At 41.6% G+C, this 26,578-nt stretch overlaps 1 protein-coding gene across 3 annotated transcripts; it reads left to right on the top strand.

Moving 5' to 3' along the window:
- Positions 1-2,083: 2,083 nt before the first annotated feature.
- Positions 2,084-21,081, top strand: TRAF5 (TNF receptor associated factor 5). Of its 3 annotated transcripts, XM_006907700.2 has the most exons (10): positions 2,084-2,326; positions 3,309-3,366; positions 5,314-5,415; positions 7,761-7,925; positions 8,588-8,665; positions 8,996-9,070; positions 11,853-11,945; positions 15,619-15,759; positions 17,261-17,429; positions 18,606-21,081. In XM_006907700.2, the coding sequence occupies exons 1-10, from the start codon at positions 2,109-2,111 to the stop codon at positions 19,181-19,183; spliced, it is 1,677 nt and encodes a 558-aa protein (XP_006907762.1). In that variant the 5' UTR covers positions 2,084-2,108; the 3' UTR covers positions 19,184-21,081. The 3 variants fall into 3 exon arrangements, with proteins under 3 accessions (XP_006907762.1, XP_015441767.1, XP_024899683.1); XM_015586281.2 differs by lacking the exon at positions 15,619-15,759; XM_025043915.1 differs by lacking the exons at positions 11,853-11,945; positions 15,619-15,759.
- Positions 21,082-26,578: the final 5,497 nt, after the last annotated feature.

The following is a 26,578-nucleotide window of genomic DNA, read 5'->3' on the forward strand; positions in this document are numbered from 1 at the left end:
GTGGGGCTTTTTTCTCAAACCCAAGGACAAAAGAGAAAAAAAGTCCCCTTGTCTGGGGGACTCTTCCAGAGAGAAAGCTTTATTTGCTAAAGGAAGCCAGTTGCTTTCTGTGCTCCGGTCACCCAGGCCACACCCCAGACTCAGACCACTGCAGCAGTGAGAGAGGCCAGCTGCTGACTTGAGGAAAGCTGAGGGTTGAATGGGGCCGCCTATGAGGTCAAGTACGCAGCTGCTCCTGGGCACAGTTGACCTCGTCAGCTGCAGGAGAATCATGAGGGAACCCCAAGAGCAAGCCAAAGCAATCAAGCCTGAGGCTAAGCCTTCCTGTACCCCAGTCGTGTGGAAGGAGATCACCCCCAGGGACCACCCCAGAAGGCCTCCCATCCATTAGTCATTTGCTGGACACTGGCTGGCACTGTGCCAAATGTAATAATTCCTGCTAGGAGGCAGGGCAGCTGGGAACCTGGGAACTGCTGGCGGGTTCAAAGGGTCCCTAAAGGTTCAAACTTCAAGTGTGTAAGCTCTTTTACAGGGAGAAGGTCTAGAGCTTTCATCAAATTTTCGAAGGCAGGGGAAGTCCTTGCTCAAAAATCATTAAGAATCACTATGTTAGAGGCCAATGCTCATTACAGTTGCTCTGTTGAGGGTTTTTCAAAGTCCATTTAATAACATCAATTCAACAGGTAGCTGAGTTGTTCTCCATGCCTGGCTTAGTGCTCAGAGCTGGAGAGGCAACAGTGAGCAAGAGCAGATGCAATCTGTGTGTGGTTGAGGAACAGAGATAAAAATCAAGTAATCTCACAAACACAGGTCCAATTTCAAATCAAGTGTTGTTCTGGAGGAAGTGAATCTGGTCCTGTGATAGATATAACAGTGGATATTTAGTTTCTATTTTTCTATATTTATTTTTGAATAAATACATAATACATTCATGTTCAAAAATTCAGAAGGATTATTCAGTGAAACCCCCCTCCCCCACCCACCCTAATCCCCTAGCCACTCCCTGGAGGCCATACATGTTCTCCAGGCTGATGGATAGGCCTCCTACTGTTAGACCAGGGGAGAAGAGCAAGCTTACAATGAAATCTGAAGCATGAATGTAAGTTAACTAAGTGAAGGGGACTAGAAGGGGATGGGGGAAGCAGTCTAGCCAGCGGCAACAGCTCATGCAAAGGCCCTGTGGCAGGAGAGAGCATGGTGTATTAGAAGACCTGAAAGAAAGCCTGCGTGGCTGGAATGCAGGAAGCAAGGGGCAGGGGTCGGGTCCAGGATGCTGCCGGGCGGGGAGGATGCAGTCTTGTCGTCTGCTCAGCGTTATGGACTTTTCCCTGGGAAGTCACTGAACAATGAGAAGAGGTAACCGTTAATCATACTTCCATCTTGGAAATATCACCTGGCTATCGTGTGGAGAATGGATTAGAGGGGAACAGATTTAATGGGCCCTTATTTAGTTCATGTGAGAAATGATGTGGGTTAATAGTAGTGCTTTATCTACATACAGCAGGTCCTCGAATAACTTTTTTTGTTCAATGTCATTTCCTTATAACGTTGATGGAATGCCGTAGGAATTTAATGCTTGTTTTTATCAGTCTATGGTAAAATTGGTTTTATTATGCATCATTTTGCGCTGTTCCAAGAACCTAGCCACAACATTAGATGAGGACTTGGCTGTTAACTTCAAGAAATGTATCGGTGTGCAAGGTTCTTGCTTCTGAAAATGTTAACAAAACATTTGTTTCGATTTTCTCAACTGAGCAGAAGAAAATCCATAACAAACCTTTGCTTAGAATGTAGTTAACACCTGGCTGTATTTTGTCCAAACATGTGGCCTGGATAACATCCTGTAAAAAAGTTGATGGACAAAGGGCCGAAGTCTCAGAGAATCTTGCTAGAAGTCACCTGATCCAACCTCCCCCTGAGCTCCCAAAGGTCTCCTCCCTGCAGGAGCCCTCTAATGACAGGAGGTTGTTACTGCTGTTACAGAGTCAACAGAGTGACCTTGTGGGTTGTATTCAATAATTGAAACACTCAGTGGCTGTAGTTGTTTTGGTATTCGCGCACTTAATTTTCTTTCTGTTCTCCTGACCTCCCCCCCCTCTACCCCCAGAATGGCCTATTCTGAGGAGCAAGGAGGTATTCCCTGTGGTTTCATCCGCCAGAATTCCGGCAACTCCATTTCTTTGGACTTTGAGCCCAACACAGAGTACCAGTTTGTGGAGCAATTAGAAGAGCGCTACAAATGTGCCTTCTGTCACTCAGTGCTTCACAACCCCCACCAGACGGGGTGTGGGCACCGCTTCTGCCAGCACTGCATTCTGTCTCTGAGGTGAGTTGGCAGGGTCTGCAGCTCGGGCTCTCGCAGGCCGGAACCAGCAGAGGTGTCCTGGGATCTGAATGTCATCTGTGGCCACTCAACTGTAATGGCTGTGAGGGGATGGGGGCGGGGCGGGGGACCAGGGCCCTTCTGTGAGAGTGTGAGGAGTAATCTTCATTTTATGCCCCTCACTTACCAATGTTCACCTTTTCTTAAAATTCAGACCATGCCAGTCCTGCATGTGAGGGCGAACCCAGAAGCATAGTGTGTGTTGGGAAAGACCCGTGTCTCCCGAGGGTCTTTGCTGTGGTGGCACTGACCTTGCCTTGCCTCAAGGCAGAGGAGGTGTTGCACCCCCCAGGAAGAGACCTTGCTGCCATGGATGTCGTCCACTCCCAGGCAGCTATAAAACTTAGGTCATGCCCTGTTGAGGGAGGAGACCAGGTGTTTGGGGCTTATAAGGAGCAGTAAGGAAGATCAGTTGATTACATCGATTAGCTTGAAAAGAGGATTATTACAACACATTCTCATTCATTCGTGGGTTTATTCATTCAGCACCTGTGCGTTCCAGGCATCTTGCCAAACTAAGCTCTATTGTCCAAAAGTAAAGAGCTAGAGGTCCAGCATGGAACGGGAGACAGTCTCTGCCTTCTAGAACGTTCCAGTCTAGTGAAGGAGATGGATTGTGGTACAGTGTGATAAGCTAAGGACTGCTGTGGGAGAACTGGCAGAGGGCATTTAACCGTGTCTGGGGGACTCAGTATTTGACTTGCATCCTGGAGGATGAATGGGGGTTTTTCAGGCAGACAGGAGAGGTGCTGAAATTGGGGTGTGGGGACTGTTTTCTCGGGGGAGGGAACAGCATGAGCAAAGACATGCCTCCTGGGCAGGGGCAGTTCAAAGGGTGGAGCATGGCTGGAGTGCTGGGGCTGCTCTTGGATGAGCCATTGAGATCACCTCTTAATTCTGGCTCTATTTTTACTTTTCTCTCCAGAGAATTACATGCAGTGCCACTCTGCCCTGTAGATAAGGAAGTTATCAAATCTCAGGAGGTAAGAAAATCAGTGCTTTGGTTTAGCAGCTCTCTAGGTGATGGAGAAGCCAGTGTCCTGACTGGGCATGGAGGTCGGAACAGGAGAGTTGGGGGGGGGACACTGGGGGCGTCCGTATTCCTCTGCTGAAGGGTCGAATCAGACCTCACTCCTTCCGCTGTTCCAGAGTCTCGTTTGGGTCTCTATTAACGCCCCACATTTCTCCCCCTTCTTCCTTACCCACTTCTTACACTAGCTCCAGTGACACTGAGTGACTTGCAGAAATGGAACATCCTGTTTCCTGGAATTCTTTCTCATCTGGTTAATCTCTGAAACTTCCTTTTATTATTATTATTATGTCTAATAGTAGCCTTGTCGAGATATAATTCAGATGCCATAAAATTTACCTTTAAAATGTACACGTGTGTACCTAGGAGTGGAATTAGTGGATCAAACGGTAACTCTGTGTTTAACATTCTAAGAAGCTGCTAGACTATTTTCCAAAGGAGCTGCACCATTTTACATTCCTATCAGCATTGTATGAGAGTTCTAATTTCTCCAGATCCTGGCCAAAATTTGTTATTGTCCATCTTTTTTATTACAGCCTTCTTAGTAGGTATTAAGAGGTATCTTGTGGTTTTGACTTGCATTTCTCTAATGATTAGTGATACTGAGCATCTTTTCGTGTGCTTCTCTGTAAAAATGCCTATTCAAGTCCCTTGCCTATTTTTTAAGTGGATTATTTGTCTTGTATTGTTGAGTTAGAAGAGTTTTTTTTATATATTCTGGATATCAGATAGATGATTTGTAAATAGTTTTCTCCCATTCAGTCTTTTCATTTTCGCGATGGTGTCCTTTGAAAGCACAAAAGTGTTTCATTTTGATGAAGTCTAATTTATCTTTTGTTCATTTGGTCGCTTGTTCTTTTAGTGTTGTGTCTAAGAAATCTTTACCTAACCCATGTTCTTGAAGATTTTCTCCCTTAAAACTTCCCTTTAAGCTCAGTTTTCTTTTTTTTAAATTCTGATACAGGACATTCAAGCATCACGTCCTTCAGGAAGCAACCTGAGCACCTGTCTGATGTACACACTCCTCCCTATGCTCTCATGATGTGTTTTGCAAATGCCTAGCAGAGTATAGTGCTGTACTTGCGTCTGCCTCACCCCCTAAGCCAGGGGTTGGCATACTACAACATGAGATTTGTTGGGACAAATCTAGCCTGCCACCTGTTTTTCTATGACCTGTGAGCTAAGAATGGTTTTTATATTTTTAAATCATTGAAAGAAATCAAAAGAAGGGTACACGGAACTCTGTACTGTTTTTCCAACTACCTGTGAGTCTTAAACTAAGAAATCCAAGTAAGCATAATGTTTTGTGACATGTGAAAATTATATGAAATCCAGATTTCAGTGTTCATAAATAATATTTTATTGGAACACGGCCATGCCCATTCATTCATTCAAGTATTGTGTATGGCAGAGCTGCATAGGTGCAACAGAGACTGTCGCAATGTGGCCTGCAGAGCCCGAAATATTTACTCTCTGACCTTTTATAGAGAAAGTTTGCCAACCCCTGGTTTGTGCTGAAAAAGCCAGTCAGCACAGCTTCAGTGACACTACCTGATGACTAATACAAACCTTTCTGCTGGGACAGGAAGCCGAAAGCATCGCCTAAGTCACAGCCCCACCTCCTGACCTTTGAGCATGTGGGGTCAAGTTCACCACGAGATGCTCCTAGCTGCAGCCTACTGCTCTGGGCATTGAATTACCTGGCTTGTATGTTTGGTGGCCTGTCAGAAGGATGTATCTGAAACAGCTTTTTCTTTTGTGGTGGCAAATCTGGTGTTTCCATTCCAACCATTGCCTGGAAGTTTCCGCTTGACTTTTGAGAAGACCAAATTAGTAATAGAGTCATTCGCGTTGCTCTAAAGCTTTGGAATGTGTGAGACCTATCGTGTTTATCTTTTAGGTTTTTAAAGACAATTGCTGCAAAAGAGAAGTCCTCAATTTATATGTATATTGCAAAAATGCTCCTGGATGTAATGCCAAGATTATTCTGGGACGATACCAGGTTGGTATTATGAACAATATTTCGCCCTTGCCATTTTCTCCAGTGACGTGTATCGAACACCTTTTTGTGACAGTTACTGAGCTAAGCGTGGGGGAGGGGAGGTTCCTTGGGTTGCTCTCAGAGATTTCCTCTCTAGTAATGTTACAGTGTAGCATGCCAAGGTATGAGTGAAGAGGTTTGTGCTGTCTGGAATGCATGGAGGACGTGCTATGTGTGCTAGACATTAACTTATGGGTTAGGGACATTGATACAAAAGTGAAGATATGAGACATTCTGGGCAAAAGGAACACTCAAGCCAGAAAATGTCATTTTGGGGGAATGTGCTGGATTAGAGTTCCTAGGGTGGGGACCAAGGTATGACTGCCCAAAAGCATTTGCAGGTGCTGGGATGGGTGTTTCACAGCTGCCATGGGCCCTGCCTGCTTAGGGTTTATGATCTAAGGCAGATAACAGATCAGAACAGAAATTGGATGGAGTTTAAAGACGAAGCATTGGTATGAGATGCAAACAAATGAGGCGCAAGGGAAGTAAAGGGGAGTTGATTTCCTCTCTAACGAGCTGTCCTACCTGCTGGGGAAGCTTGTTAAATTCAAAGCTGGAAATGTGGTTCTGCCATGTCAAGCCCATATCAGGTTCGATGACACTATAAACGAGTAAGACTCAGGCATCTCAAGCTTCCAGGGAATTGTTTGGAGGCTGCTGAGATTTCACCCTCCCTTTTAGGAACGGATTTCAGGTGATTCAGTCTTTTCTCCATCCATCACCACCTCCAGACCCCCAGGCGCTGAGTTTACACATGTGTAAATGATTTTGTTGTTAATTCAGGGAGTTCTTTGGAGGTTCACAGAATTTTTTGTGTGTTTTCCTAGACAGTCCCTGGCCACTCACTTTGATAGTTGAATCCTAGAGCAGGGCCTCTTTTCCAATTTGATTGTAGTTGTCACTAAGCCCGAAAAGGAAATGAGGCTCAAATGGACTGTTGATCAGCTTTAGTGACCAGATCATCAGCCTCTAGAGGACCGTGGCTGGTTTCTTTTCATCTCTTTCTTTTGTATTTTCCCTCATTCTCTGTTCTCCCCACCCAAAGTGATAAGGTATAGGATCTCACAAATAACAAAATCTTGATGAATGTTGACGATTTGGGTGAGAGTTGAGGGGTAACAACGAATTTTGGATAAGATACGGATTTTAGTTGTCATCGTTATTTGTTTCTTACTAGCAGAGGCAAAGGTAAATAGCTACACTTTTATTTATCTCCTATAGAAAAACGTTTTGTTCTCCCTTCAGAGAAGAGGTCAGCAAACTGTTTCTGTCAAGAGCCAGATAGTAAATATTTTAGGCTTTGCAGGCCATATAGCCACTGTTACACTACTCAACTTTTCCGTTTTAGAGGAAAAGCAGCCATAGACCATATGTGAACAAATAGGTATGTGGTTGTTCTCCAATAAAACTTTATTGACAAAAACAAGCAGCAGGCCATGTTTGGCCCAAGGGCTTGTCAACCTGTTTTAAAGGATCTTGCAAGAGACAAGATCATTAGGCTTTTGCTAACTTCTCAGCATCACAGTAACTTGCAGTAATCCAAAGATTTTATTAAAATATACCTGCTTTTACAAATATCTAATGGGAAGACCACTGGAATGAACACTGTCCCTGTCATTATTCTCATATTCTGGTTAAAAACATCTCCTCACTTTACAACACTGTCATTTCCCAGCTTCTCTTGGGCCTGAGCTCCTATATTTTCTCAACCTTCTTTCCTTGACCACTTCTGAAACAGCTTCTTCTCCTTCCCTTTTATTCCTTTAACTCTTTCTCTTCCTTCGTGTACTTAGGATGGGCCCTCCTTGTCTTCCCACTTTTCCCCCTTGTCCCGGCTTTTACCATCTGCTGCATAGAGATTAGTACTTGGTGTTGGAAGTGGGGATGGAGTGTGCACAAAAGAAATAAAAAATATCCTTGAAGAACTGGTAAATTCATTGGCAAGCCTAAGGAAAATACTCAAGAACTAACTTGAGAACATGAGCACATTCCTAGATAATCTAAAATCAACTCAGCAAAATCCCTTCTTCCCCCGTCTTCCTCTGTCCTCCTAACTCCCACCAAGCAAGGTTGGCTTTCACAGCTCATGTCCAAGCAGCCCTCGCCACACCCCAGCCTCAGCAGAGGTAGAGGGTGGCCTCCACTGAGAGACTGCAGGCAGAGGCCGCCCTCCGGGCCGACCACGCTCGCGGTCCTTTCTCCTGGATTCCCACGGTGTCCTCCCTCCCTTGCTAGGCCTTCCAGCCCCCTCCCTTTCTGCTGTCCTGGTCAGCGTCCCCATGGCCTGTTGTTATCTGTTGCAGGACCACCTTCAGCAATGCTTATTTCAAGCTGTGCAGTGTTCTAATGAGAACTGTCGGGAACCAGTCCTTCGGAAAGATCTGAAAGAGCATTTGAGTGCAGACTGCCAGTTTCGCGAGGAAAAATGCCTTTACTGCAAAAAGGATGTGGTAGTAATCAATCTACAGGTAAAAAAATAAAAGGAAAGGAATCATCTTTATGGGGCTAAATTCCACCTGAGTGGTCACAGTGAATCAGATGGGATACCAGATCCACATATCTGCATTTCTTTTGTGCAGAAAGAAATAGGTCTAGAGAATAACTTTATCTGAGAGAAGTTCTGCAAAAACACTAAAAACTTTCTTGTTGGTAGGACTCTATTTATCGTTGGCAAAAATATCGTTCGAGCTCCTGCTGAGTGAGTGTGCAAGGAGTGATGCTAGTCCTGGGTCATAAATTCGTAATGATACTGTCTGCCCTCAGGATGCTGCGATCTAACTACAGAGGCAGGGAGTGGGCGGGGCTTGGGCAGGGCGTGCGCAGGTGTAGGCAGAGAGCCCCGGCGCCTTTTACATGTGCTGATGGAGCCATGCTGATGATGTCCCGCTATGAGTCCTGTGCCCTCTGACCTTCTTTTGGAATAATTGGAAAACTGAATTAAATTGCATTCATTTATACCAAGAAAGTGGGCACCTATAATCCTTTCTGGAACTAGGCCATACCTTCCTGTAGAGGGCAACCCACATAACAGGGATCCCCAAAGGGACATGTGTATAAACACTCTGAGGCCGTACAAGGGAGCCTTTGGAAGCAAGGGGGGCTTTGTTTCATCACATTGTCTCTGTTTCAGAATCATGAGGAAAACTTGTGTCCTGAGTACCCAGTGTCTTGTCCCAACAAGTGTTTGCAGATTATTTCAAGAACTGAGGTAATTTACATAAAATTTCTCTCAGTAGATTTTATTTATGTAAGACAAAATTTTAGTAATCAAGATGGAGCGTATCTGATAAAATCACATAGGCAGAGGCCCAAGGCTTACATGACACCCATGATAACCATGCTTCTGTCTTCCCTTTTCCCTGAGAATTCTTCTCAGTTTTCAACATAGTGCTCCCTCCTCCAGGCCTTAGCATGGCCTCTTCCTTCTGTTCCCACCCTTCTTCCCAAGCCCCCCTTGGCTCCCTGCTGGCTGCAGTTACGCCAGGCAGTCGGAGAATCCGTGATGAATTTCTGTAGCATGAAGCTGTCCATTTTGCAGGTCGATGAACACCTTGCTGTGTGTCCTGAAGCGAAACAAGACTGTCCTTTTAAGCACTATGGCTGTACTGTAAAGGTATGGAGTGCCTTTTTGTTTCTCCCTCTACATCCTACTGTTCCGTTCATTAGGCGAGCTCCTTGTACTCTTTGATTCCATCCAAGATGCAAAAGGACACTCATGAGAACTTTAAGACTGGCGATTGTATTCATCAGGGTTCTTCAGAGAAACAGAACCAACAGGAGATATATAACTTATATGAATATAAATACAAATGTTATATATATTGAGATAGAGATAGGTATAAATACAGAGATAGAGATAGAGAGATAGATATATATAGAGAGAGAGATTTTAAGGAATTTGCTTATGCGATGGTAGGGGCTGGGAACTCTAAAATTTGCAGGCGAGGCCAGCAATCTGGATATTCAGGCTGGCATCGATCTATTGTAATCTTGAGAAGTGCTTCTCCTTCAGAAAACCTCAGTCTTTGTTCTTAAGGCCTCAGCTGGTTGGATGAGCCACCACCCCCCTCCCCCACCCCCAACCCCAGTTATAGAGGATAACCTGTTTTACTTAAAGTTGACTGATTTAAATGTTAATCACATCTACAAAATACCTTCATAGCAACATCTAAATGAGTTTTGACCAAACGACTGGGCACCATAGCCTAACCAGTATGATACTTAAAATTAACCATCACAGTGATTATTTCTAATTCTGACTCTACTGCCTCTACCAAGTTTTGGAAATTTCTGGAGTTTGGAATTGGAATTCATAATTCCAATAATTATGAATTTTGGTTTTATGGTATCCCTATCTATCCCCAAAGATTTTGAAACAAATTGAAGTCATGTTTTAAAATGTATTATGTTACCTATTAAATACCTTTAAAACTTTCAATATATTGTATAACATAAATTTTAAAAAATGAAAATAAAGTTTGATCTCTACCTCAGCCTTTTTTTCAGATTCCAGATAGATCAAAGTTTTAGCCATTAAAATATATAATGCTCTGTATTGTTTCACATTTTATGTAAATTTAAAATTACTCCAAAATAAAAAGTTTATTTAAAAAATTATAAATGTACTAGAAGAAAAGATGAGTGAATTATTTTATCCTTGAAATTAAAAAGGCCTTTCTTAGATGACAAACACAAAACCAGAAGCTACTTTTGATAAGTTTAACTGTAAATATTTCAAATTTCTATATGATTTATAAAAATACCATAAAGTCAAATGGCAAACCACAAATTGAAGGTATATCTACATCATATGACCAGACAAAAAAGGGCCTATTTTTCTTAATATGCAAAGAATTTTTACGTATAAATAGCTTATTCAATTTAATAGAAAAATAGGCAAAGGAATATATGAGCAGTTCTAGAAAAAATTCAATTGCCTGATAGTTATAAGAAAAGACACTCCTACTTAAATCTCACTCCTACTTAAATATAAATTATACCCAGAAATATGATTTGCACTATCAAATTGACAAAGATTAAAACAACTTATAATAGCCAACTTTTTTGATGGCAGTTTGGTTATATCTATGAAAATAAAAAATGAATCCACACATTGACCTTGCACTTCTGCTAGGAATTTATCTCACAGATTTCCTTTCATAAGTATGCAGTGATTACACACGTATACACACATGCACACAAAGATATTTATATAGCAAAAAAACCCCACAAAAAACTAAAAACAAATTATAAGTCCTTCATTAAAGTGCTGACTATATAATTATATATTCATATTTTGAAATACTTGCATCTGCTAAAAAGAATAAGGTACATATTTTTAAAAATTAAATATAGTATGATCTCATTATATTAAAAATGTATATATATCTTCACCGACTCTGATAGGTGAGACTAGGGAATGGGGTGTGGTGATGGAGAGAACCATGCTTTTACTTTTCATACTACATTATACATCTTTCATTCTGTATCTACATAAGCATATATTTCTCTTATTTTAAAAACTTACTTGAAAAAATATGAGAAGTTTTAAAAAAAAAAACAGGGAAGAGTCCATAAATTTATCACATACCAAACCAGTGATCGTCTTTGCTATAAGAGGGATAGGGTTTACCTTTCTAGTATATGGAATACAGAATTACTTTCCAGCTTTGAAAGGAATCTTCTTTAGAGTTAGGCCCAAACTTCCAACTGGGCTGTATTCTAGAGCTTCCTTCAATAGCAGAGCTGAGGATGGGAGTTTTACTCTGGATCAGGAGCCAACCCTAAACAGAAGGGAGATTGATGATATAAATGTTTGCTTAGAATCCATGGATCACCCAGAACCCCTGCTATTTCTTTTATTAGTAATATAGGCGCTTTGCAATTATTGTTGCAAATGTATTATTTGATTTCGAGGGTGAGAAATTTGCATGGGCTGAAATCACAATTAGGTGGCATACCTTTGGCCAGTGACAGCAGGACGGTGATAGAAGGTATCCTAAAATGTGCTTGGTAGGAGGGAGAACTAACCCAGGCTGACAACTGATCTGGAGCCAACCCACTGAGGAGACAGGTTTTATATGGGAAGAGTTGACAGGTAATATTATCCACTCTTAATCCACGGTCATGTATTCCCAAGGCCAGGAAGGAAATCAGCATAGAGCATTTTGATAGTAGCCTGATTCTCTGTCTCTGTAAGTTTAAAATTGTCTCATGGGTACTGTAAAATCCCAAAGCAGGAAAAGGGAACTGGTGGAGCCATTTTTCCTGCAACCCACCTCAATATAAATAAGCAAAGTTGTTAAAGTTCCACTCTAGCAGAGAGTCCCACTGCCGCCCTCGTTCTGGGAGCCTTTCAACAACAACCTGACTTAACTTTTCTCTTCGTACCGGAGGATAAACGGGGGAAGCTGCAGCAGCACGAGCATTCAGCCTTGCGGGACCACATGCTTCTCGTTTTAGAAAAGAACTTCCAATTAGAAGAACAGGTAAATAAATATTCAGATATAAATGGAGGCAGCAGAATTGCTGAGATTTGCGATTGTTGGTATTCTTATATTCTCTCTTTCAGTGTAAGCTGACTGGTGGTAGATGTTTTTCTAAGTGGCCAGGCAGACGCATAGGATAAGTAGAACATTAGACATGGAAGGTGCCTTTGAGATTTTTGGGTCCATCCCCCTCATTCAACAGAGAAAGTAACTAAACTCAAAGAAATTTTGATGTGTTTGTAAATTATAAGTTGCAGGATTCAATCTCAAACCCATTCTCAGTCTCGTGCTATTCGAGAGATGCCACACTGCCTCTCTACGGCCTATCCCCACACCTTTTGGTTAATATTACCTGGCACCTGGTAGGTGCCTAGTAGGAGTTTGATGTTTCTAAATTAAATCAATATTACCATGAAACGATAGTTGACCATCTGTTGTAGACACTCTAGGTTTTATATATTTTGTCACTCCTGCCTTTGAGAAGCTTCACAATCTGATAAATGCCTATGTGTCTGTTTATTTCACTGAGTTGCTATTATCAAGTGCAATTATGTATGCAAATGCATGCCATGGTCCCTGGGGTATTCATAGTGGACCTCAATAAATGCTGATTCTGTTGCATAATTATTATAAAAGTTAATTATTTTGGTAGAACATCTCAGAGGGTCCTACTTTTCTAGCCCACCTAGGGAAGAAAACCATTCATTTGCAGAGAGGGAGTTGAATTTTCTACTGCAGATTAGTTTATGATGTCTGATTCCAGATTAAAGTAGATGTGTGAGTTCCAGGGTCAGAATCTGGAGAAAATTAGAAAGACTGATTAAACTGTAACTTTGGCAGAAGGCATGCCATGCTGCCTAGTAACCATTCCCAAGTTCTTTCTGTATCAGTTGCTTCCCATCCATCAATTTATTCAAGAAATATCTTCCATATGTCAGGTACAATGTTAGTTGCTAGGGACACTGAGTTAAGGAAGACATAGCTTCTAACCTTGAAGAAGTCACAAAAATATAAACAGTTAAGTTGCCATGCCTCACGGGACGTGCTACGAGGGTGCCCGATATCTGTGTACAGAGGTTGTACCAGTTACTCCAGGGGAGCTGGGAAAAGACATTCAAGCTACATCGCAAAGGAAGAGAAGATCTGTCAGTTAAAATGTTGTGGAAAGAGGACATTCCACAAAGAGAAAGTTCGTGCCAAGGCAGAGAGGCGAGAGAGAGGCTGATGGTTGAAGGAAATGGGATTTTGGGGTGGAGAAACACACCTGAGTGTGAGGCAGGGATGGTGTAGATGGGTCTGTTTGATCCAGATTACAACAGCCTTCCATGTAAGCTAACACGTTTTTGAACACTGTACATTCAATTTTTTTATTCACTCATATTCTGCCTTGTTTCAGAAAGGATTTAAAGGCCAAAGATTTTAACTAATGTTGGTCAGTAATAGGGAGCTAATGGAGGCTTTTAATTGGAAAATATTTGGCTAGTTAATTAATTGTTCGCTTAGTTTTAAAAAGTAAGACAGCTGGCAGGAGCGTGGAAGATGGATAGAAGGAGAGAAGAGAATGAGGACAACAGGACCAGGCAGAAGGATGTTGCAGTAAACTAGACAATGTTGTAGGAGAGGCAGGCAATTGATGACTGAGGACTCTGGTGCCAGACACCTAGGTTCAAGGACTGGCTCCACACTAGTCATGTGAGTTTGGGCAAGCTACTTAACCTCTCTTCTCTGTTCCCCGATTTCCTCATTTGTAAAATGGGGTTGTGGTGAGAGTTAAGTGAGATAATATATTTAAGCTCTTAGCACAGTGCCTGGCACATAAGCATTTTGGTATTTGTTGGAGGCAAGATGCCAGAGGAGGTGGTGGCGAGGGTGAAGGATAAGCAAGGCTGTGTCGGTGCGAATGGAGACGGGGCACCGGGAAGCACTCAGAGGCTGTGGCATGCCGTAAGCTCAGATGACAGGGAACGTGGTACTGTCATGCACTGAGTCGGGCACTACGAGAATGGGAGGGAGCAGGTTAGGGGTGAGGGCGGGGAGAGGAGAGCTAGCTTCCGTCCAGGGAGCTGTCTGATGTGTAGGTGAAGGCCAGCTCTCGGGCTCTGAACAGAGGATTCTGGGGCCAGAGATCAGATGGCTGTCACAGCCATTTGTGCTTTTATTCGTAAAACATGTATCAGATGCCCTCTGTGTGCCAGGCCCTACGCAAGGCTTTGGGAATAAAGAAATAAGTGAGATGTAGCCTCAGCAATTTAGTGGAGAAAAAAGATGAAAATAACCACCACAACAACAAAGCAATATGAGTAATAAGGGTCCATTACACATTAGAGTGTGGTCGGGGTGTCATGGAACTTAGGTGGCCTGGGCAGGTAGTCCTAGCAAGGAAATAGTTCTGAGAGAATGTGCTCTTTGAGTGGAGGCTTAGAAAGTAGTACTTTCTAGATGAAGGAGGAAGAGTCTGAGAGAGCAAGGCCTGATGGGAAATTGAAGTTGTGTAGTCTTACGGGGCTGGGCACACATGGGATGTCAAGGGCATGAGGCTGAAAAGGTAGCCGGGGGCAGAGCCTGCAGGGCTCTGTATGGCCTGTAAAAGGCCCCTAGAGATGGTCAAGTTGTGGTTGCGGGGAGGTGACAAGACCAGATCTGTCTCTTCATATTACTGTGGACACTGTACGGAGTGTGTACGGGAGGGAAACAAGACTAAAGAGAGGGAGAGGATGCATGCACTCACTCATTTAACAAATATTTTTCAAATGCCAACTGCTGCCAGGTGCCAGGCCAGTTGCTGGGGTTACAGGGGACTGTGGGATCCATGCCAGTCCCGGCTCCCACAGGGCTTCCCTGCTGGCACATGTGTGAGGGATAGAGAGGACCAGACAGGAAGCCGTTGTAGCAGTCCAGGTGGGAAGTAACGAAGGCCGAAACAAGTGCTGAAACAAGATGAGATGAAATGAGAAATGGATGTAAGAGTTGTTTTGTTTCGCTGTGTGTTAGGAGTTAAAGTTGGCAAGTATTGCTAATTGAGTGCATGCGAGGATGAGGGAAGAGTTGTCTGGGGTCACTCTTAGGTTTTTGGCAATTTTTCTCCTGTAGATCACAAATTCTGAGAGGGTACCATGTTCTGCCTACTGCTTCTCAGCTGGATGCTGGGCAGATTACTTAAACTCTCTGCCTCTGTCTTCTCATCTGTAAAATGGGACCGAGATTTATACCCAACTCATAGGGTTCTTTGAGGATAAAAGAGCTAATGAATATAAGGGTATGATAGACATTCAGCAAATTTCAGCTATTACTATTGACACTGTGCACATAACATCTAATGTGGTATGGTGATCAGTACCCCGTGGTTGTTTGATAAGAGTCTACAGAGTGAATGAAGAGAACCAGTTCAGTAAATTCAGTCAAATGACGTCACCATGATTAGATGAACCATCATTGTGGGTTAGGTATAGAAAAGGCTGATATGAAGTCTGTGCATCAGTTTGGTTTTTTTTTTTTACAAAGCACCTGTAAATATTTTCCTAGAATTATAGAGAAATCTACCTGTAAATGTTTTCCTAGAAATATAGTTTTTCTTGAAACACTCTTACCTGTGCTATTTTCCTAGAACTACATTTAGATTATTTTAATTTGTATGTATGCATTTAAATGACCTCATCCACATTCCTGTTATTAGATTTCTGACTTATATAAGAGCCTAGAACGAAAAGAAAGTAAAATCCAGCAGCTAGCAGAAACTGTAAAGAAATTCGAAAAGGAGTTCAAGCAGTTTGCACAGCTGTTTGGCAAAAATGGAAGCTTTCTCTCAAATATCCAGGTGAGAAATGGCCTTTCTCTTCATAGTCAAGATTTAGCCTCCAATTGGCAATGAGGGTATTTCTTATAATTTTTTCAATGGAAATAATTTCAAAAGCACAGAAAAACTACAAGAATAAGATAGTGTTCTCTACCCATACTGCCCCATTGTCAATATTTTGTCCTATTTGCTTCTTATTCAGTCTCTCAATCTCTCTCTCTCTCTCTCTCCCTCTCTCCCTCCCTCCTTCCCTCCCTCTCTCTCTCTCCCTCCCTCTCTTTCTCCCTTCCCTCACTTCACAACCAACTACGTAGGATAGGTTGTAGGAAACTTAGAACACATGCAAATTTTATCTTTTTAATAGCTTCTTCTCCTTAAAATTTTCCCCCCTCCCTCCCTCTCTCTCTCTCTCCACCCCCACCCCCTCATTTCAGAATAAGCTGCATATATTAGGGCCCTTTACCCCTACATACTTCAATATGTATTTTGTAAGAATAAAGATCTTCTTTTACATAATCCCAGTAAATTTAGCAATGTCAGTAAATTTAACATTGATACAATACTTTTATATAATTTATAGCAGTTAAGGTTTTAATTAATGTTGGGCCAATATTCGTCACTTGATTTCAGATTAAAAACATCTGTATAGTTCTGCATTTTGTAGTCAACAAAGTTGAAACCATGAATTTCCTTGGGAAGAAAATGTTTTGAACATCACTGAAATAGAGCAAAAATTATTTTATAAACCACGAATGTTAAATAGCCATAAACAAATTCCTAATGAATAATGTCTTTATTGTGATTATAAAATTTATAGTGAAAGATTTCAAGACCTGTGGTATGGGCAATATTTTTTAAATTTGGATTATCCTTGAAAACACAGGACATATAGTTTCCGTGCTTTGTCAGCATACGTGTGTGTACGTGCACGCACACACACATGTACTTAGGAAAAAAATACGTCACGTTACTATCTCAATTCTGATCTTTTTCTAACACAATCAGCAGAGTTGAGGCAGCGAAGGCAGGGGTGGAGGAGAAATAGAGCCACAGTTTTATTTAATCTCTTCCATCTAAAGAGCGATCAAAAGTTCAGGCCTCACCTAGGACACTTCTGTGCCACCTGTAGTGCTCAGGCCAGAACAGGTGGGCTGACTTCCAGCTTATTTTCTGATTTTTAGCAACGCAGGAGTGAATCAAGTGAATAGCTTCTGAAAAGAGAAGGAAGGGAGAAGGCAAGAGGGAAAGACAACGTGAGAATAGAGATATGAAGATAGAGTAGAGAACCAAGGAAAGAGAAACCAGGGGAGGAGTAAAATTCCGCTGAAGTTCAGAGATTTAGAACAGAAGCTGGGATAGGGAGGAGGAAGAGAAAGACAGAGGTGGTCAATCTCTCGGTAATCCTCATTGCGTAGTTTTCATTAAGTGATGAAATGTGAAATGTTTGTGTTGAAAATTTTAATCTCAATGAATTACTAAGGTATTAATTCACTACAATATTAATATCCATTTTATACTGAAGGTTCTTGCCAGTCACATTGACAAGTCTGCCTGGCTAGAAGCTCAAGTACGTCAGTTATTACAAATGGCTAACCAGCAGCAAAATAAATTTGATCTGAGGACTTTGGTGGAAGCAATTGATACAGTGAAGCAGAAAATTACCCTGCTAGAAAGCAATGATCAAAGATTAGGTATGTCTAATGTTTTATATTTCTCTTTTGGTGACTCATTTGTCTGCATGAGTTCAGGAAACAAGCAAACACCTGGCCAAATGGAGAGTTGCAGCTTTCCAGGACAAAGAATGGTCGAGCCTGGTATCTGTGGTATCAGGCAAAAATGATGAACAGCCATGAGCTGGGGCTGGAAGAGTCAAGGGGTGGAAAAGGGCCAGGAAAGTCCAAGGACAGGGAGTGATGGTTTTTAAAGAGTGGAAAATCATGAGAAAGCTAAGGGAGAGGTGCGGCAGGAACACTGTTAAAGACAGGCACACCTCGAAGACAGTGCAGGTTCAGTTCCAGACCACTGCGATAAAGTGAGTATCACAATGAAGCGAGTCACAGATTTTTTGGTTTCCCAGTGCGTATGAAAGTTATGTTTATACTATACTGTAGTCTATTAAGTGTGCAATAGCATTGCATCTAAAAAAAAAAGTATGTACCTTAATTTTAAAAAATCTTCAGATTTAAAATAACTTTTATTTAATTTAAAAATAACTTTATTGCTAAGAAATGCTAACCATCATCTGAGCCTTCAGTGAGTCGTAATCTTTTTGCTGGTGAAAGGTCTTGCCCTGCTAACATCAAAGACCACGGATCATAGATCACCATGACAAATAGAGTGAAAAAGTTTGAAATATTGAAAGAATTACCAAAATGTGACACAGAGACACGAAGTGAGCAAATGCTGCTGGAAAAATGGCACCAATAGACTTGCTCAACATAAGGTTGTCACAACCTTCACTTTGTGAAAAACACAATGTGTGCAAAGCACTATAAAGTGAAGGGCAATAAAACAAGGTACGCCTGTGCCGAAGAAATAGTAACGGGTTTGGCTGTTTAAAAGCATTCCGTTCAAAAACTGTGGAGACCACTAAGCTAACATACGCTAGTTGAATGCTCAGTGCGTCTTTACACTTGGGCAAACTTCACTTCAAAAGGACACATTTGGGTTTTCTTGGTGCCACTCTTGCCAAAACATGAGATTCACCGAGTTGATATTATTCGTACAAATGGTCCATTGGTGGACGTTGAATTCAGTTCATCTTTAGGATGTCAGGATTTTATTGGTTCTCTTCAGATAACAAAACTTCACTTTGGGCAAACCTAAAGACAATTCTGAGGCCTACAGATCTGTTTTCTTCTTTGCAGTTGTTCTGGAAGGGGAGACAAACAAACATGATGCCCACATTAATATTCATAAAGCACAGCTGAATAAAAATGAAGAGCGATTTAAACTGCTAGAAGGCGCCTGCTATAATGGCAAGCTCATCTGGAAAGTGACAGACTACAAGATGAAGAAGAGGGAGGCGCTGGACGGCCACACGGTATCCATCTTCAGCCAGCCTTTCTACACCAGCCGGTGTGGCTACCGGCTCTGCGCTAGAGCATACCTGAATGGGGACGGGTCTGGAAAGGGGACGCACCTGTCGCTGTACTTTGTGGTGATGCGAGGAGAGTTTGACTCACTGTTGCAGTGGCCATTCAGGCAGAGGGTGACCCTGATGCTTTTGGACCAGAGTGGCAAAAAAAACCACATTATGGAGACCTTCAAGGCTGACCCCAACAGCAGCAGCTTTAAAAGACCTGATGGCGAGATGAACATCGCCTCTGGCTGTCCCCGCTTCGTGGCTCACTCCACTTTGGAGAATGCCAAGAACACCTACGTTAAAGATGACACCATGTTCTTGAAAGTGGCTGTGGATTTAACTGACCTGGAGGATCTCTAGTCACTGTTTCTGGGATCATAGAGGACTTCTTGGGCCCAGAACCATGGAGGAGGAAACTTTTGATTATTATAGTGGCTGAATTTAAACCCAGGACACATTTGTATTTAAGGCTTTTTGCCTTTAGTGTTTGAAGTCAGTTTAAAGCTTCCTAAGTGCCATCTTCTTTTTACATTTTTACTTGGTCCCAGCTTGGAACTTAAAACATTTAGGATATCCTCTCGTTATTTATATTTTTCTAGCTCTTGAAAGATGGTGAGTTTCCTCAAAGCAAGGTTTGGGGCTCCTCTCTTCTACTGGTGCTTAGCATGGGGTCTCAGGGTAGGCACTGTGTCATGTAAATGTTAATGAGCACACAGACATAGAATTCCCAGTTGAAACGCTTTGGTACATTATCATTTGGCCTGCTGATTCCAGACGTGACCATGAGCCTCCTGTTAGGGTAAGTTGTTCCAGATCACTGGATGGATGATATACTTACAAAGACAATATGTCCAGTTTGAACAGACTTTCTTTGGTCAAATGCTAAATTCTACACCTCTAAATATTTTCATGAAATCCGCCAGTAGTCAGCAAGCACAGTTTTGCAAAGCTGCATAATAATTGGCTAATAGATCTTCATTCTCTCTGCTGAAGTAAACCAGAAAGTACCTTATAGCATACATATAAGTCTATATAAACATCTAGCTACAGTTCAGATTTTATTAGGTTCAACCATGTAATAAAACTATTTTCATGGGTCAAAAACAGCAAAATATTAATAGTTTCTAAAGTTTAACTTAATAAATGTATATATGTATATGCATACAAATAACTTAAAGGTATTTTGGTAATAATAGTAATGCGAGGATGGATAGAATTTAGCATATGATGGAGAAAATGTCATAAATGGGTAAGAGGAATTTAAAACCTAGGGAAGACACCATTATAAGTTCCTGTGGTGTCAGTACTCCCATTCAACCCTGAGTGCTAAAAACAATATCTGTTATTTTTTAAGGAAATTTTGAATTCATAAATTGGTATGAAAACAGGCATTTACATGAACTTGTGGCTTTTCTTGTTAAAGTCCTAAGTACTTTGTGAACAGAAGTGATTACGATCTTATGCATCTATCTATACGAGCCTAAAGGTGTATGTACAAGTCGAGAAGAGTCCTTCTGACTCTTGATAAGCCTGAGCTTAACAAAAATACCTAGTTTACCTGAGCCCTAACTGATTGTTATACAACTGAGCATTACTTACACTTGGCCTGGCTCTCTTGAGCATGCAAGGACAAGTGCCATGGGCTGAGAGTCACTTAGTGCAGCTCACTCAGATGATGACCTGCACCTTACAACTTCTAAACAGTAAACCTGAAAGAACAAGCATGATTTATACCAGTGGCTTCTGGAATAATTGGAACTTTCTTAATCTCTTTCGTGAAATATTTCAAGACGCTAAAGTCTCATAGGGCAGAGAAATAAGTTCACAGTGGAAATATACTAAAGAACTACACTGTAGCTGCTGGTGAATCCTGATATGGCTGACAGTCAACAAGTCACCTCAGACTAACTGAGGAAGCCTTTCTCTAGACCACACAGGTTGTTCTGCAGTGTTTGTTTTCAACATTTCTAATGAAGTCCAAGGTCACCCTCGAACTCCGTAGGAGCGGAAGATCGTATTGTTGTAACTGGTTTTAAGTAATTGATGTGAAAAACATTTTAAAGTGAATTTCTCAAAATACCAGTTTTGTGTTTTAACCAACTTCTCTGCATAAAAAATGTAAGTCATGGCATGATTTGCTTAGAGTCGAGAGTTCCTTCATCATTGAATTAGTGTTCACAGAAGTACTCCTTTCCCACAAAGAGTTGTGATTTTTGTTTTAAAGAAGTGGTTCCACATAAACTATTTTTCTTCTTTTATGATATGGTTATTTTTATTCCATATCAATAAAATTTACATTTTTATTTCCATTTTGGTTTGATTTTGCTTCGTAGTGAAAAGAAAACAATACACAGGTCATAAAGTGGGAGTTAACCTTGAGAAAGATATGTGCAGGATAAAAGGAGGGTGGGGAGGTGGGGTATGTGATAATGCACATTAACAGATCTGAATTCTGACCCCTGATCTCCAAATTCGATGTCTTCAGAGAAACAAGAAATAGTAATGGCCAAGTTCAATTCCCAGTGCCAATCTTGATGCAAGTAAACAGGACAGAGAGCTACTGACCCTTTGTGTGGTCTCTTGGAAAGTCAGTCCACACTATTGACTACCTATTTTCTTTTAAAAAGTGGTCAGAGACATGGGTTTTAAACTTATTTCAGAATTCTGGCCTAGAGATAAAGCTTGATGGATACCCAATAGGGAACCCAGGTGGTAAAATCACCTGAGACCACCACATTTTAGGGGAGGAGGAAGAGAAGCCTGCAAAGCATTCGGAGACAGAATGGTCAGAGGTAAGAGAAGTACAAGGGAGGTGGGAAGGGAGAGGAATGTCAGCAGGACCCAGTGCCACCCTGTAAACAGCAGTCGCTCCCAGCATACCCCACAGTCGAATCTTGAACTCATTACCACCCCCATGCTGCTCCTTCCTCGATATCTCTTCTCCTGACCTTTGCCTTAAGTTGCAGACTCATATATCCAAGTACCTGCAGACCATCTAAAATTAGAAGTCCTACAGGTATTTTAAAATCTAGTTCGCCATAACTGAACTGGAAATCTTCCCACTCTCTCTTCCACTGCCAACCTGTGACTCCTCCCATTGATTCTACCCTAAGTTAATGACATCATCATCCAAGCCAGAAGTTTGGACACTATTCTAGATTCCTCCCCTACTGTCCCCATCCAATCACCCACCCAGTTCTGCTGATATGACCCCCAGATAATTTCTTTACATCATCCCTACTTACTATTTCTACTATATTCCTATCCTCAATGCCTACTACATCCTGCTGCAGACTACATTTTTTGCTACTCAACTCTTCTATTTTTTCCTTTTGCTTCTTTCAAACCCATCCTTACACCACCATCCAGTAATCTCTTTCAAATGAAAATCTGAGAATGACTCCCCACCCCACCCCGCTGGCTCCATCACCCATAGGACAAAACCCAGCCTCCTGGCATGGTGTACAAGGCCTTGCATGCCCACCTATGGCCCTCCAGCCTCATCTCCAGCCAGTTCTCCCACTTTGCACTTAGCAACAGCTCACCAAGCTGTTTGCCATTTGCACTTGTGCTACACTTCTAACTAGAATACTCTTCTATACCCTCACCTTCTTCTTTGCTTGGTGAATTCTTGCCCTTTAAGATTCTGCTTTGGCCTCACCTCCTCCATGAGGCATTCCCAAACTACTTCTACTCACTGTACACCCCACCCCACCCTTCACTAGGCCAAGAGCACCTGCTCTCTGCTATATACTTCCTTGTCTACACCTCAATTGCTCGACTTTTCTTTTTTTCCAGAAAACAAGTGTTAATTGACTTGTATTTGTCACACTTTATGTTAGGTGCAAACAGAGCAAATACTGTCCCTGTCCTCATAAAACTTATAACCTAGAGGTCAACCACAAGTAGTGAACCGAAGTGATCAATGTATAAATGTTCCCAGTGTCCTCCGTGGAGGATTCCCACCCTCCACCACCAAAAATGTCACTCTCACTGACGAAGACTTTGCCTGTCGATTCCCACCCTCCACCACCAAAAATGTCACTCTCAGACCACTTCTGATTGTGATGCAAAATAAGAAAATAGACAGAAAACATTTCTAAAGAGAGCCCTAGGGGCAAAATTTATGAAGAAAAAGTTACACCAATCCACACAGAATTAAGGAGAATTAAAAAGGGAATATGGATTTACAGGAACTGTTGGGAATTGTGACTTGGAACCCCTTCGATGCTTTTTTAATTCCAAGAGACCATTAAAGACTAAAGTACTTTTACAAAGAACTTTTGGCTGTTTGAATTACACTTGTTTGAATGAAACTCCATGTGGAGACTAGACTCTGGCTCCAGCACTAATAAGGCACTTGAACAAATAAGTATATAATTGCATAAGTTATGATAAATGTCTTGAAGGAAATGACAGAGAACAGTGGAAGAATAATAGGGCCAGGCTAGGGAAAATGTGTGTATATTTAGGGCTGTCAGGGAAGGCCTTTATGTTGAAGTAATATGATATTTAGTGTTCATGTAACATGTTTTGTGAACGCCCAGTGCTCTTGAACACCCTTTTAATATCTGAGGAATTTCCTGTGAGAAAACTTGCCTTCCTGACCTGCTGTGCAGCACAGGCATGTGACCTAGGCCCCACCAATCAGGCATAGCCGTGCAAAACTTCAACTTGAAAGATGAAGTTAGAAAGATTCAACGTTTTTTTGCAAGAAAAATTTGCAAGATAAAAGGAAGGAATATGCCAAAGTCTGGTTACCTGGTGGTGAAGGGGCGGAAGCAGTATAGGCAGAGCTTCTGGCACCCCCACCCTTATTTTCACAGACCGTGTTTCTAGAAGTTGTGGTTTTGGCTTCCAGCTGTGGTGGCAGCAGTGGATTTTCACTAGAGCACGGGCTGTGCCGCTCCCACATCAGGCCTCTGGTCTTCTTGGAGATTCTGTGGGCTACACATATTAATAAAATCTCTTTTTCAGCCAGAACAGATTCTGCTATTTGTTACTAAGAACCTGTCTGAGTCAAGCTGAGACCTGAAAGATGAGCTAGTCATTGGATGAGCAAGTGGGAGGAGATTTGGGGCAGAAGGCACTGAGGAATACAGTCGTGTGCACCTAACAACATTTTAGTCAACCACGCATGTATGAGGGTGACCGTAAGAGTATAATGGAGCCAAAACATTCCTGTCACCTAGTGATGTCATGAAGTTACAGTGCAATGCATTACTCCCATGGTTTGTGGTGATGCCGATGTAAACAAACCTACTGTGCTGCCAGGTGTACAGAAGTATAGCATGTACAATTACGTGGAGTACATAATACATGATAATGATAATAAATGACTGTTACTGGTTCATGTACTTACTATACTACATGCTTTATCATTATTTTAGGTTATACACTTTCTACTTATTTAAAAAAAAGGCTTGCTATAGAACAGAATGCTGGGTTATGCCGACAGCAGCCACATACATCTCGTGTTTTATACAGTGCTGATTACATCATTTTTGCTTGTGCTTGATTTAATCTCGTGTTTTGTACAGTAACATGCTATACAGGCTTGCAGCTTAAGAGCAATAGTCTATATACCATATAGCCTAGGAGTGTGGTAGGCTGTACCACCTAGGTTTGTGTAAATGCACTCTATGATGTTTGCACAATGACAAAATTGCCTAATGATGCATAATGTATTCTGGTTATTAAGTGGTGCATGACTGTAAAAGAGTTGGTTTAGGAACTGAGAAGAGGCCAGGGTGTTGAGAGTCCATTAGAAAAGAGGAGAGTGGCACTTGATGAAGTTAGAAAAGAAGGCAAGGCACAGAAGCTAGTGCTGAAGTCACAGCGAGGACTTTGTGGTTTAAGTAAAGTGTAATTAAAGTGGACAAGCTTTTAGCGGGGGAACGCATGCTCTGACTAAGGTATTCTAAAAAAATTGCTTAGTGTGAAGAATAGATAAGAAAGGGACTAGAGAGGACATGGGAAGAGTATTAAGGTTACATCACACTGCAAATGTGTTTACATGGCTGTGCCCTTACTAGCTAATAAACTCCTTAAAGCCAAAAAACCATGTCTCATTCTGTTGCAGAAAAGTTACAAAAATCTGACCAGTGGAGAAACCCAAGCAGCACTCAGAAAGTTGGAAAACAGGTTTATTACGCAGGCGGTCCCAGAGGAGCCCCGCCCCCCCAGCTCATTTGCAACATTCCTATATAGATCTTATTTGGCATGGGCTGATTGGTTAATTTGTCCTCAGATTATTACAAAGCGCTTGAGTTGCTCTGGGTTGTAGGCAGTTACAAAGAGTTGCAAGGCACGAGAGTTGCTAGGGGCTACAGGCAGCTACATTTGTTGCTTAGAACAAGCAAAAGGGAAGATGAGTCTTTAGTTAATTTCGAGTAGGCCTAGGCAGCAAGCATATTTACAGAAGCAGAACAAAGAGTTGATTAGCCTTTTGAGTGAAAATTCCTCTTCAAGTGCATAGAAGGTGTCCAGTGTATTAAACTGAACTGTGTATATATATATATATATAAAATAATGCACTGAATCTTTATAATAAATCTGCTAGGCAGATTTTATGCCTATTTCATAGATGAAAAAAAACTGGTCATTAGAGAGATGTATGTGCTATGTGTAGGCACTGTCCTAAGAAGTTGACACAATAACTGTATATTAACGCACTAATCCTCACAATTTTCTTGAGTTATATGCTATTTTATCCCTGTTTTACAGATGAAGCAATTGAGGCACAGAGAGGTTATGTAATAAGCTCTAGGTTACACAGCTAATAAGTAGTAAAGCCAGAATTTGAATCCAGGCAGTCTGGCTTCAGAGGCTCCACTCCTAACCACTATGTAAGACTGCCTCACATGGGTACTGATTAACTCTACATGTTTATGCTAAAATATGAATTTAAATGAGTTAAAATATATTAGCAACCACTAGAATAAAAATTGAATGTATAACTTTCAGACCACTAGAAAAAAAAAAACCTGGAAAAAGAAACTTTATCAAACCGAAGACAGAAAACAAGAGGCATAATACATAGAAAAACAAGTTAGAATTAAATCCAAACACATAATTATGAATAAATTAAATTTTACTATTAAAAAAAGAAATCTAATGTGGGGGGAGCATATATAACACAGGACGTCACTTGTAAAATTCTTAATCTTTTAACCAGGAAATGATAAGGGACATCTCTTGCAAAGTTCTTAATCTTTTTAGTAAACCTAGTTTTCTTCCCTTCTTTCTTTGGGAAAATGGCCCACCCCCTCAAATCCCGCTCTGAAAGTGGTGACTCAGATCCTCTGGTTATTGATAAGGGTCATCGGCCCATTGTTAGCAGAAATAGTGTTAAGCCAGGCAGAGCCCTTAAGAGTCTGAGAGGGGAGGGGACTTTAGACCAAAGGTCTTTTTTACTCTTTAAGAAATATATTAACCAGGCCTGTTTCCCTTTACTTGCTTGATAGGCAAATCAATAATAGAAATTAGTAGATATATGATTTAAATAACAAGTTTGTATCTTCTTTTCCTTGTCTAGGGACTGAGGTGGCACTTCAGCCGGAAACCCAAGACTCCACCCTCAGGCAGAAAAGGAAAGAGCTCCATGAAACAGCAATGGGCAGGTCTCATCTTTTCCTTGTCTAGGGACTGAGGTGGTACTTCAGCAGACCACCCGTCCCTCAACATCCATACTACTAATAAGTGGGTTCATGGCTCTTAGAAAAGAAGCAGGAAAGTTAGGTGGTTTCGGGTCTG

The sequence above is a fragment of the Pteropus alecto genome, unplaced genomic scaffold (genome assembly GCF_000325575.1).
Source record: "Pteropus alecto unplaced genomic scaffold, ASM32557v1 scaffold101, whole genome shotgun sequence".
NCBI lineage: Eukaryota > Metazoa > Chordata > Mammalia > Chiroptera > Pteropodidae > Pteropus > Pteropus alecto.